Source organism: Watersipora subatra, chromosome 10 (assembly GCF_963576615.1).
Source record: "Watersipora subatra chromosome 10, tzWatSuba1.1, whole genome shotgun sequence".
Classification (NCBI taxonomy): Eukaryota; Metazoa; Bryozoa; class Gymnolaemata; order Cheilostomatida; family Watersiporidae; genus Watersipora; species Watersipora subatra.
Genome location: NC_088717.1, coordinates 14,672,290 through 14,685,339, shown reverse-complemented (window position 1 = coordinate 14,685,339; position 13,050 = coordinate 14,672,290). Strand labels below are relative to the sequence as shown.

At 34.2% G+C, this 13,050-nt stretch overlaps 1 protein-coding gene across 4 annotated transcripts in view; it reads right to left on the bottom strand.

Annotated features, from left to right (window-relative positions):
- Positions 1-13,050, bottom strand: part of LOC137407373 (kinase D-interacting substrate of 220 kDa B-like) — a 56,352-nt gene that overhangs the window by 26,152 nt on the left and 17,150 nt on the right. For all 4 annotated transcript variants that reach the window (XM_068094006.1, XM_068094010.1, XM_068094008.1 and 1 more), the window contains exons 5-6: positions 2,908-3,006; positions 570-668 (exon numbers count right to left, since the gene is read on the bottom strand). In XM_068094006.1, the coding sequence (XP_067950107.1) occupies positions 570-668; positions 2,908-3,006 (198 nt within the window). The remainder of the gene's footprint in view (positions 1-569; positions 669-2,907; positions 3,007-13,050) is intronic.

Sequence of the window (13,050 nt, the reverse complement as noted above, 5' to 3'; positions counted from 1 at the left end):
AATGCAGATTATAAAAACCAAGTTAAGTATAAAATGCTAAAGTAATACATTGAAAATCGAAAAAAGAGATTTTTGTGGTTACAGACACAAGAGCAGAAATGTTGGATCCAACATACCAGAGTTCAGAGGTAAAATAAGCAATATAGGGTATAATCTATTTTAATCTCATTTAGAATGAGTAAGGCTTAAATTAACTTAGTTTCCATAGTTGTTATTATTTTCATATTTCTTGCATCTCAATTACAATTTTTACCAGTTTTTGCTTTACATGGCGTGTTGGAAAATTTGCATCTTACAGTGACCGTAAATAGAGGTTTGGCAGTCTGAAAACAGTTATTTGCCCAACTGTGACAGTCTAAAGCAACAGAACGCTAACACCTTTCAACTCTTGAACAATGACCACATATACTTGGGAGGGAGGTATAGCCAATGACACATAAATGGCTGTTTCTAGCGTAATATTCACTGATTTGTAGACTATGACAGGTGAATCACATCATTGAGTGAATGACAGGTAATGGCAGGTGTCATTTTTTAAGGTATGGTTATGGTGAAAATGAAATTTTTACCTTATCAGTTGCATTGAGATTTGGATGAGAGTTTAGAATCAGTTTAGCCACTTGCACATGCCCACCTTGCAAAGCCACAAGCAGGGGGGTCCAGGAGTACTACAACAAAAAATGCATTGGTTTGAGAAATATGTTATAAAGATTTTATAAAGTCCAAATTACTTCTTATTTTAGTAGGCAAAATAAACAGTTTTTTTCAAGTTGCAAATCACCAAACCATGAAGAAGCTTGTCCGTGCAATATTACCTTTTAGTTAAAAGTTTATAATAATACATTCTACTATGCCATTGTGTGTGTCTGTGTGTCTGTTTGTCTGTATAAACGCAATGCTTTTTTTACATTTTTAGGGTAATTTCATCCAAACTTCAGACTCACATGCTCCGTGCCTTCCACCAGGTCGATAAAAACATTTGGTTTTAAAACTCTATCTGGTTCCTGAGAACCGGATAGTTCCTGAAGTTCCTGAGAACCAGCCCCTTATAAACCCAACTGCAGGCTATCTGGTTGAGAAGGAAAAAATCACGGGCATCGCCGGGGTTACTGCTAGTAATTTATAATTATCTATTTTACAAAAACTATTTAAAATAATACATAGAAAACATTTTAGTAAATTACCACATCTTGAACAAAACTGTCAACGCATCAAGCCATAAGGATTACAACACGGAGTTGCGAGAATAGCCTATGGTTTTAACATTTAGCGGACTTCCCTTGAGAGAACGAGAGATGATCAACATCAATAATAGACGTTTAGGAGACCTGCCACAGCCTCCCTCCGAGATGCCAGAAGTGTTTTGCAAACAAAACATTAGATAATTAATAAAAATCTTCACCGATACCTTTTAATGATCTTAAGCATCAGAAAAACTGTAAGCACAATTTATTGGTTTTTCATAAATCATTAGTCTACTTTTGAATTTTTACAAATATTTGGTAATCCGAATTTTATTGATAAGAATTAACTAGGCTCACCTAACTATGTTTGTGGACAGGTATTGGCATTTTTTGGGTTATTAAATTTCTGAAAATAGGCCGAGTATAATCAGAGTCACCAGCTGCAGAAATATTATATTATGTTGAAAAGCAAAATAATTCAACTTGAGAGCACCAGCTAGATTAGCACGCCAAAGTAAGCGCTGGATTTAAAATTACTGTAATATTTATCGCTGTAAAATGGTACTTGAGCGTTGATGTATTGTTTTCCAGGGTCTTTTACATTCCATCAATAAACATTTTTACGTAAAAACTTATTTTTCTCTTTAACATGTCGGAGTTGAGAATTGAGAGTTAGCTTTGCCATAGATGATATAATAACACTTTTAAAGACATAAACTGGGTGCTTAAAGGACATAAATTAAGTCGTTGGAAAAAAGAAGACCAGAACTTGCAACACCTGCTGCAGTCTCAAGCAAAACAGAAACAAATCTGATGATTAGAAGCAGTGTTAAAGCAGAAGATAATATATTAAATTAATGGCCATCTAAGCTTAAAATAGACATGGAATAAACCAGCCGTATCCTGAATCAGAAGCTCAAGTGGTCAGACTAAAATTCCTCAGCCTTCAATTAAAAGTGTTGAATATAGTTCAGTTGAGGATAAAACTGGATAAAACTAGATCATAGAAAAGCACCTAAATGAGCCAAACTTGGCAGCGAATATACATGTATTGCTTTCATTTTATGTTTTATGGAATTTTAGGAATCAAAACTAGATTTATTTGTTTACTAAACCGAACTAAAATTGCCAAATGAGGTTGGAAAAAGAGCATTTATTTCTTTGAGTTAAGGAGACCAAATCTGGAGGCTATAAACTTCGGGTCACGCGGTTAATCTCTGGTGCAAACTGACTGTTGTTCAGAAGACCTCTCCCTCCACAAATCTCAATCTAAGCGTATAAACTCACTATATATTATTACTATATTATTATGTTTTACATGATGCGCTATAACGTGATCAATAAACATTCCAAAACGATGTAAAGTGAAAGCAAACAAGTCATTTTGACACTATATATGACTTATTAATAAACAGCAAAAAACAAAATAAAGAAATACAGTCGATTAACGGTACAGTCACTTGATAGCACCGATACACTCAGGGAATATTGTGTAATAGGATAAAATGACTTCTTACAGTTATACAGTATATATTATTGCAATATATATATTATTATTTGTATGTATTACATATTTTATAGTTTTCATTCCCATTTAACAAATTCTCATTCTTAATGTCTTAACTGACATTATTAAATCATATATTACTTATTGTGGTTTAGATATAAAAAATGCAACAAATGAAGCCACTAATTTATTCACATGTAGAAAGCATTTATTTACCATTCCAACAGCATCTGTAGAAGCACCTTGGTTGAGTAGAAGTTTGACAGTCTGCAGAAACCCTTTCCTCGCTGCCCAAATTAGAGGCGTGCTGCCATACTAAAAATATGCATGCCACAATAAATCATAAATAAAAATAACATATATTGGTTTAATGAGAATGAAAACAGACAACATTGAGCTCTACATTAGGTAAGCCAAGTACATGCGGCTGTACGGCTGCTGAAAGTTATAAGAGGTAACAAGGTTGTACAAGAAAACAAAATATCTGAGAGCCAAGGTGGTAGTAGAGAAATATACATACTCGGAAAAATTACAGAATGAGCAACATCTTCCATTGACTATCAAAATTGCAAAAAAATCAATGAGTGTATTGAGCTAAACCAAAATTAGAAGTAAAATTAGTGGTTTGACCCGAGAATTGTCCGCTCTTGCTATAAAGAGAATTAAGCAAAAATTGAGAGATATAGTTACAACGGCCTTTTCCATCTGGTTAGTTGATTAATCGTTGACCATTTGCTAAAGAGTGGGCTACACAGTTCATCAGTTTAGAGGATGGAGGCCATAGAGGAGCCCATCCAACTTACAGGTTACTGGGCTACACAGCTCATCAGTTTATAGAATGGCGGCCATAGAGGAGCCCAGCCAATTTACAGTAATAGCGCATAGCTCATGAATTTATAGAAGGGAGGCCATAGAAGGGCCCATCTAACTTACAGATCATTGAGCGATACAGCTCATTAGTTTATAGAAGGGAGGCCACGGAGGAGCCATACAAATTACAGACTCCTGCTTTAATGTATCGACAGAAAACGGATTAACAGGGCACAAAGATTATAATTACTTAGTAGTAATAGACATGCCTCACCGCATCACCGGTGTTGAAAATATTTAACCTATGATTAAATAACAGATATTTAAGATTTATTTGTAATAAAAAAATTTATCATCCTTCAGGTGTTCATCTAGTTGATTTATGGTATTTGTTATTATTAATTTTGCAAGGAAATATTAATAAAAATAACGCCTTGTCCCACCTCTGAGTGAAATCAACATTACATATATTTATACACATATATATAAACCTGTGTCTGTCGGTGATGCCGACTGTCCAGGTATAGCTAATAAAATCTTGGAATGAATAATCAGTATTGCAGAAGATTTGATCTCATAACCTCCCTTTCACCAGGCAATAAGCTAACCAATTGAGCTACGCGAGATGCATTGGAGTCATTGGTCGATATGAGTGGTTTTCTAGGTTAAAATACGCATAACGGCTCTGCATTACGTTACGGCGCAATGTCACTAAAGCTTGCTTTCACGACGACTCTTATTAATAAGTTTAGCAGTACAGATACTAGCTTGCTCAAATTAGTCTTTGGCAATGTGCCAGGCTAATGGCAAGTGACAGGCAACTACATTACCTGCAACTGTTTATAAGCTGTTTTTGTAATACCCGTGCAACACCGGGAATTCGGCTAATATATAAATATTTACTATATACTATCTGCTCTAATTTCTTGTAGCTGACTTGGCCTGGAAACAATAAAAATCAAATTAGATTATTAACACTGTAATTATATTTAAAAATTATCATAGGGATATAGCGAAGTATGCAGGTGTCTCGACACATTTACTAGAAATAGCAGTTTTAGTAAATGTTCATTTACAAGTCAAACTATGGCTCTCTATTCTAACATATAATGTAGCTCTATTGTAAAAGTAGGCTTGCTTTAGAATTGTCTACCCCTGGGCGGTTAGACAAAATAACTTAAAAAAGCTTTGGCGATTTAATAGCAAGCGAATAGTCGAATCGCTATAACTTGTTAAAGTTGTACAATAATTGTAGAATTATTACGAAACCAGAATTATAGATTGATTTTGGAGTAATAGATTGATTAGGGAATTATAGATTGATTATAGAATACTGTTATCATTCTGCCTCATGAGTTGTAAGAATTTTCATATACTGACGCTGTAGTTAGTTTGTATAAATCAGCTAACTCTACTCAAGTTGTTGTTGGTGTTCAGATATTAGTTGTGGACCCGAGTATATAATATGATGAGAACTTCTATTTAAATATATGCCAAGAAGAACTTGGCTTAAGAGATTAAAAGATTAATCAACAATGTATAGAAATATACGAGTCACCTGATGAGACCTGTCGTGACTCCAGAGGGAAGCCACAATCTAGATTATTGTACTAATCCAGGTTGTTGTTTCTCCTGGATCACCAATCAAACATATGTTGGCCTCACAGAGGCATATTCAAGGCAAGATATTACAACCATCGCAGCAGCTTCAACAATCCATCAAAACGAACATCAACTGAGCTAAGTAATTATATATGGCAGCTTAAAGATTGGTCCATCCAGTACATCATCAACTGGAGAATATTACAGAAAGTGAGTAGTTACAATAGGACCAGTAAACACTAATTTGTGCATGTGGGAGAAATACTCTATGCTATACAAACCTGAGCTTGCAAGTTTAAACTCGCAAAACGAGCTTGTGTCAAAGTGCAGACAGTTTTAATAAGCACTTGATTTGCAATGCTCTCACATAAAAAATTATAGTATTATGTATTGTTGGCTTTAATGTTTAAGCTAGTTGATATGTTGTCACATACACATCATTTCAGTTTTGCCTGATGAACGGAAACCGTTGTGACCCCAAAGAGAAACGACAACCTGGATTTTAATATACTTTTCCTTAACCTATTCCAGAACTCTAGTTAGTTATATGTACATATTACAACTAGGGTTCTACTATATTATAAGCTAATACAGTAAATTAATACTAAAATAAAAAAGCTCTACATGAAATTATTTTTATTATTATTATTATATTTTATTTTGTTTTCTCAGTTCGTATTAATTGTATCATTATTAAATCATCTTATATTGTAATCATAGAAAAACAGATTTAATTTAGCTATTATTAACTTGCTATATATTTCACATTTACATTTAAACCATTTTTTAGGTGTTTTATTTTTTGTTAATATATTTGACCTGCATAAAACATTTTCCTCATGATATGAAGTTTAAAAGTTACAGTTGTTTGAAAAAGTTTGAAAACCTTTACAGTTGTTTTTATTTTTTCTCTGAATTTATTTCAACTACACAAAACAATTTTCTCATGATATGTAGTTTGAAAGTTAGAATGGCAAATGTTGTTGTATGTTAACTACAAATCAGTTTGCTGTCCAAAGACTTTTTTATTACTCAGGCAACGCCGGTAGTACAGCTAGTGTACATATATATGTATATATACTAGCCAAATTCCCGGCGTTGCACGGGTATTAAAAATCAGCTTATAAACAGTTGCAGGAAATTTAGTTGCCTGCCCCTTAGCACATTGCCAAAGACTAATTTGAAGACGCTACTATCCCAATTGCTAAACTCACCAATAAGAGTTGTGAGAGCCAGTTTTAGTCACATTACGCAAAATGCTATGCTTATTTTAACTGACATAACGGCTCATATTGCCTCAGATATCAATGCATCTAGCGTAGCTTAATTGTTAAGATGTTTGCCTGGTGAATGGTAGGTTCCAAGATTGAATCCTGCATGAAACGGATAATCCATTCCTAATTTTAATAACTATAGCTGGACAAACTGAAATGTACATAGGAACTGTAAGATTTATACATATTAATAACTGCTGTGATCCTAACAAACAAGCTGTTAGGATAACAGCAGGTGTATTTCATGTGAAGTACCAAACGGAAATGTCATCTTCAAATTAAGTGAATTCCCAACAGTGATTATATAACAACTATTACAATTGAGAAAGACTCCATCTATTTTATTTTCAACCTAACATTGTAGGTTACGCAGCATATAAAATAATGCTAAACAACTGTTTATAATACTACATTCATAAGATTGTTGATTAATCTAGTTCAGCTCAGCATATATTTAAATAGAAGTTCTCATCATATTATATACTCAGGCCCACAACTGGTCTCTGAACTCCACCAAAAACTTGAGTCGAGTTAGCTGATTTATACAAACTAACTACAGCGTCAGTATATGAAAATTCTTACAACTCATGAGGCGGAATGAGAACAGTATTCTATAATCAATCTATAATTCCATAATAAATCTATAACTTTATAATAAATCTATGATTCTGCTTCTGTAATAATTCTACAATTATTCTAAAACTTTAACAAGTTATAGTAATTTAAATATCCACTTTCTATTCAATCGCCAAAGTTTTTAAGTTATTTTATCCAGCCACACAGGGGTAGACAATTCTAAAGCAAGCCTACTTTTAGAACCGAGCTAAATGTTAGAATAGAGAGCCATAGTTTGGCTTGTAAATGAACATCTACTAAAACTACTATTTCTAGTAAATGTGTCGACACACCTGCATACTTCTCTATATCCCTGTGATAGTTTTAAATTTAATTACAGTGTTAATAATTTAACTTGGTTTTAGAGCGTTTTTATTGTTTCCAGACCAAGTCACCATGAGAACAAAAATCCCATAAAACAAAAACCCACCAAAACCTGTGACCAAATGAAACTGCAGAACATTAAAACACCGAAAGAACCATACATGAGATTGGCCTATGTCACAGACACCTGCTTATGTCATTCATAATGTTGTGAAGGATTTTAGACAGAGCTGAGTCATAAAGCGATGATAATGACATTATAACCATCATTCATTAAAGCTAACCTAACCTCCACAATATGAACTGAACCAACTCGTGAGAATTCATTTCATTAGGCATATGAGAGTGGCATAAAAAATATGCATACCAAAGATGGTAACACTAACAGTTGTAATCAGCTGTCTAGCAAGAAATGCCTTAATGTCATTTTAAGTTTCACAAAAATGCCTATAGATGTGCAACGTAATAATTAAATCTCTGTGAGCACAGCGATTGTTTCAATTGATAAGGCTTTCAGGCTTAAACACTAATAACTATAAATTCTTGACAATTATGAATTCCGGTTGTCTTGCATTTCTGGATGTACAAATTAGTTCAGTGAATTCAGGCAGATCTCGTGTTAGCAGAACCTCATGAAAGTTTAACTACGGCTACTTCAGGGTGATGCCAACGGTATTTTCAAAGTTCACCTTTACAGCTCTGTCAAACTAAATACAATCAAGCCTGGCATTAAACTCACAGGAAATATACAATTATATATTTATAAAAAAAAACCTTCGACGAACAAAGGAGAAGAACTCACAACAACTTGGCGATTTGAAATATTAGTGTAAATACTACCATGTGTTGATAGAGAGAGAGAGACAGAGAGAGACAGAGAGAGATAGGAGAGAGAGGAGAGAGAGGGAGGGAGGAGAGATTGCAGCCACAGATACCAAGACCTAACATTATTGAAAAACATGCTTGACTCTTAACGAGCTGCAATGACAACAAATAAACACTTTTATACGAGTTATGACACTTAAAAAAGTCAATTTTATAACAATTTAATAACACATAAAGATTTTCAAAGCACTTCATCTAGTCAATATTACCAGTGTCTAAATTGACTCTCAGCATTTTAATGTGCGTATTTAGTAATGGATTTATATGTGCCTCGTTAATGTATTTATATGTAGGTATTTAACTAAGTACGTATATGTGTATATTTAGTTATGTATTTATACGTATTTAACAATCTATTTATATGTTAGTATTTAATAATGCGCTACTACAAATTATTATTACTGTGGATTTGAAGTTGCTAGCAGGGCAGCAAAACTAACGTATTCACAGTCTGATCAACAGAGACATTGTGTCTATCGTTGCCAGGTCCGCTATATAGGAGGTCTCTGCATATTTCATGCTTCCTTGCCAATCTCTATCAGCAATGGGTAAAACTTTAATCTTGGTTAAAAAAGCTTTCGGATTCCCTTGACTAGAGAATATTGAAAAAATATCCATCGTGCAACAAAGTAAGTGATAAGATTCCATTTAGTTATATGAGCATCTATTAACTTGAGTTTCTTCTGCACACAGCAAAGCCTGGTATCTCTAGCAATGACCTACGAATAAACCCGATAAAACCCTTTTAGCAGTTGTTATAAAGCGAGCGTTTGGATATCATAGCCTACCATCAACATAACTCGGTTGTCGTGTACCTCATGTACCCACTCAATACTAAAACTACAATGATCCCCATACAATTGTGAGGGGAAAAAATTGGAGTCCAAACGCCTAATGTGTACAATCATTGCATACCCTATACATAGAGAACTAGAAGCACCCAATGTTACCAGAAACGGTGTGCTTGCAACATTTTTCGCGACATTTTTCAGTTAGCAACATTTTTCGCGACAAACAAAAATGAAAAACAATGGGTAAAACTGACTGCTGTTTAATATGCAGCCAGTACATGCATTACTGAAAAATATTCATTTTGCAGACAGCCTTGAGCACAGCACAGCGATATACAATACAGTATATGGCTCATCTGCATAGCCACTTGTAAGATTGGTAAGAAGCCCTTGTCAAACATCAACGTGTCTAACCAGCCACCCTGTAATGCATGCCTATCTGCATACAGCCAATGAGCTAGTGGCAACGCTCCACGCCCAGGTGGCTAACGGCAGTTTCTAAGGACTTGCCTCCGATAAGCCGTAATGTAAATTTTCCTATTAGTATCAAAATACGTGTGTTAAAGCCTGACGTTTATAATGCAGTTATTTTAAGCCAGCATCTTTTTGTTTTACCCGCATATGACGCTCAATTAGTCTTCCATCTTATCAATAAGGTATTATTGATGATTATTGAATAGGGTAAAGGCAGCCTCACCCTTCCTCAATTCGCTGTATTACGCAATGCGATGGGTCGAGAATTTGATTATCTTCCACACGACGCAATCTAGTGAATATGAAACCTTAATTAACGCCACAATTTGATGAACTTTGGCTCATCACTAATCCCTGCCCCACGCAAACTACAAATTTATGATTATGCAGCAGCGAGCAATTGTTATGCTAATTACGGTATTTTTAGAAGCATTTAAAACCATTTTAAGCGACCGACTTCATTCAGGAACTTTTCTACACCCAACCGATCCTGACACTCATACTACAAGGGCTGAAGTGACACCCAACCGATCCTGACACTCATACTACAAGGGCTGAAGTGACACCCAACGTAGCAACACGTAACTTCAGACATGCGTCGCTTGAAGGATAGATTAACCATTCCGTCGCATTCCTCTAATTCTGCGCATGCAGCATGACCTGCATCCTCAAAAGCTTTATATTTCCCAAATAAAAGTTATTGAAAATGATAGATTGATTGATTGATTCGAACCATTAAGCCATCATTCCTTGTACAAGCTGTTTGCCAGACGTGGTTTCATAGCTAAAGTTTATCCTAAAAACGTTTAAGCCAACGGCAAGAGAAGATTATCATGACCACCTGCCAGACACGTGTTTACCCTCAACTGAAAGAAGGAAAGAGCAATCAGGAGAAGTCTAGATTGATGATTTAAAAGTACATGTATTTAAATAACGTAGTTATAAAACTGGTCTTATGCTTTGATGAACAAGATTACTGATAAATGCAACTGATGAAGATATTGATGAGGTTGACATGATGTAGATGATGATGTAGATGATGATGATGATATGAACAATTATAAAAATAACTGTTCTTTCTACAACACTGATGAGAGTATACAAACTCATCTGAATTAAGAGTTGAAAAATTAATCTTTACTATAATAAGAGCCGTGTCTGTCTGTCTGTCTGTCCGAAGCCCCGCTATGAGCATCAGAGAAAAAATTGCTCTACACAGGAATCGAACCCAAATATTTGGATTACCTGCCAAGGGCGCTACCACTGCATCACTCAATCACCTTTCTACATCCAAGAATAATTGTGCACATAGTTATTACACATGATGATACCTCACGGCGTACCGAACTGCCAAGGTGCTAGTGATTTTATAGCATCAAGAAACTTTTTAAAGTCTAAAAACTGTGAATGTTCCTCTTTATTCTAACAGCATTCTATATACAATGAAACTCGGATAACTCGACGTCGGATAACTCGAAAACACGATTAACTCAACGTATTTGTTTGGTCCGCTCCCACGCAATGATAAATGGCTTTAGATAACTCGACCGAAACTCTGTTAACTCGAACAGTTTTTTGCCAAACGGCTACCGAGACAGTTATTACTATTGCTTTAGAATATCACTTTATTCCAAGCCATAGAGATAAACATCGACTTTTAGTAGTTCTTAGGCCTCGTTATTACCAACACCGGCAAAATATTTTCATTAACGACTTTTCTAAAGGTTTGCAAAAATCAAATTTTACCAAACATCCGCTTAGCGATAAGCCCTCCGAAAGCAAGAAAAGAGAGGTAAAATTCTGATAAATTTAAAGTAAAATCGGCAAAATTGATAATGGGTTTTTAATAGTAAAGCAGTTTTGTAATAACTGACTTACTGCAAAATTGATCTTGGTTAAAACGCTCGGTAGAAAAATACGTATGTATTTTTTCTGAGCATTTTAACCGCGATCAAGTTTTGCCAATTTTAATCTGAGAACGTCCTGGCAGTCACATCACCTAAAACAACAAACAAATCTCAAGTGATAGAAAAATATCTATACTTTCTGATTAAAAATATTTAAAACTTCACACGAGAGACCCTTTAACTTGCAACAAGCAATCTATGCTTTTAATTTATATATAGTTTGTATATGTACATGTATCTACTGATAATTACGTGCACTTATGACTGTCCTGATAACTTGAACGCTCTAATAACTCGAACACTTTTGCTCGGTCCCTTGAAGTTTGAGTTATCCGAGTTTCACTGTATTTGAAATTATATGCTACGATGCTACAACACAGCGATCCCGTGAAAACTGTGAATGTTCCTCATTATTCTAAGAGCATTCTATATATTTGAAAGTGCTGATAGCAACCAATGCTACAGCACCAAAAGCAGCTTTCACTCTTCTTATGAGTTTTATAAGGAATATGAAAAAAGTGGATATGGACTGTAATGAATGGCAAGGGATGGTAGCAAGGAGAGAAGGTTGAATATGTTGGATTAGATTAAAATGAAAACAGACTTCCTTGTACTGACAGGCTCGCGTGATGAACAGCGGACTAGACAAATGTATGGCCAGTTTGAAGAAAAAAAAATTATTGAGCTTTATAAACATTTTCCTGATAAGAATGCTTTTAGGTATCGATATTAATAATAATGGTGTTAAAATAAACAGATAATTTTCAACATATAATAAGAGTTGGTTTTTTCTGTTTCAAACTATGTTATGAGTTGTAAAAACAAACATTTGTTAAACAAATTTAATGAGAGATTTTCACTAACTGTTAACTGTAGTATTTTCACTAACTGTTAACTGTAGTATTTTCACTAACTGTTAACTATAGTATTTTCACTAACTGTTCATTGTAGTATTTTCACTAACTGTTAACTATAGTATTTTCATTAACTGTTAACTGTAGTATTTTCACTAACTGTTAACTATAGTATTTTCACTAACTGTTCATTGTAGTATTTTCACTAACTGTTAACTGTAGTATTTTCACTAACTGTTAACTATAGTATTTTCACTAACTGTTCATTGTAGTATTTTCACTAACTGTTAACTGTAGTATTTTCACTAACTGTTAACTGTAGTATTTTAACTAACTGTTAACTGTAGTATTTTCATTAACTGTTAACCGTAGGATTATTGAATGTCGTAAAATGGTGCAATACATAAAAAGGTCAACAGCACCTATATACAAACTTTTATTCTATGAAACTCCGTAACCAAAATAAATTTAAGATGCCCCAGAATACATATATACCATAAGAATTGTAACACGTATAAATAGTATTCTAATATGAGCTTTGATAACTTTACTCAAGGCCACCGAGCTATCAGCATATAGAAATATCGGTGTCATAATATTGTGAAATACATAAAAAATACATTAAAGATAGTTAAGATTGATGTATAATGACAAATCAATTTTTTGTTTTATTTTGCTGTTATGAACGCGCAATAATCCGTTGTTTTGAGCCAAGATTAAAAAATTTTCTTGCTCATCCAACCAGTCACACATTTTGCCAAGAAAAGCAAAAACAACTGCATATTGTAAAAAAGTGAACTCTATCCTTGTGAAGTCATTGATG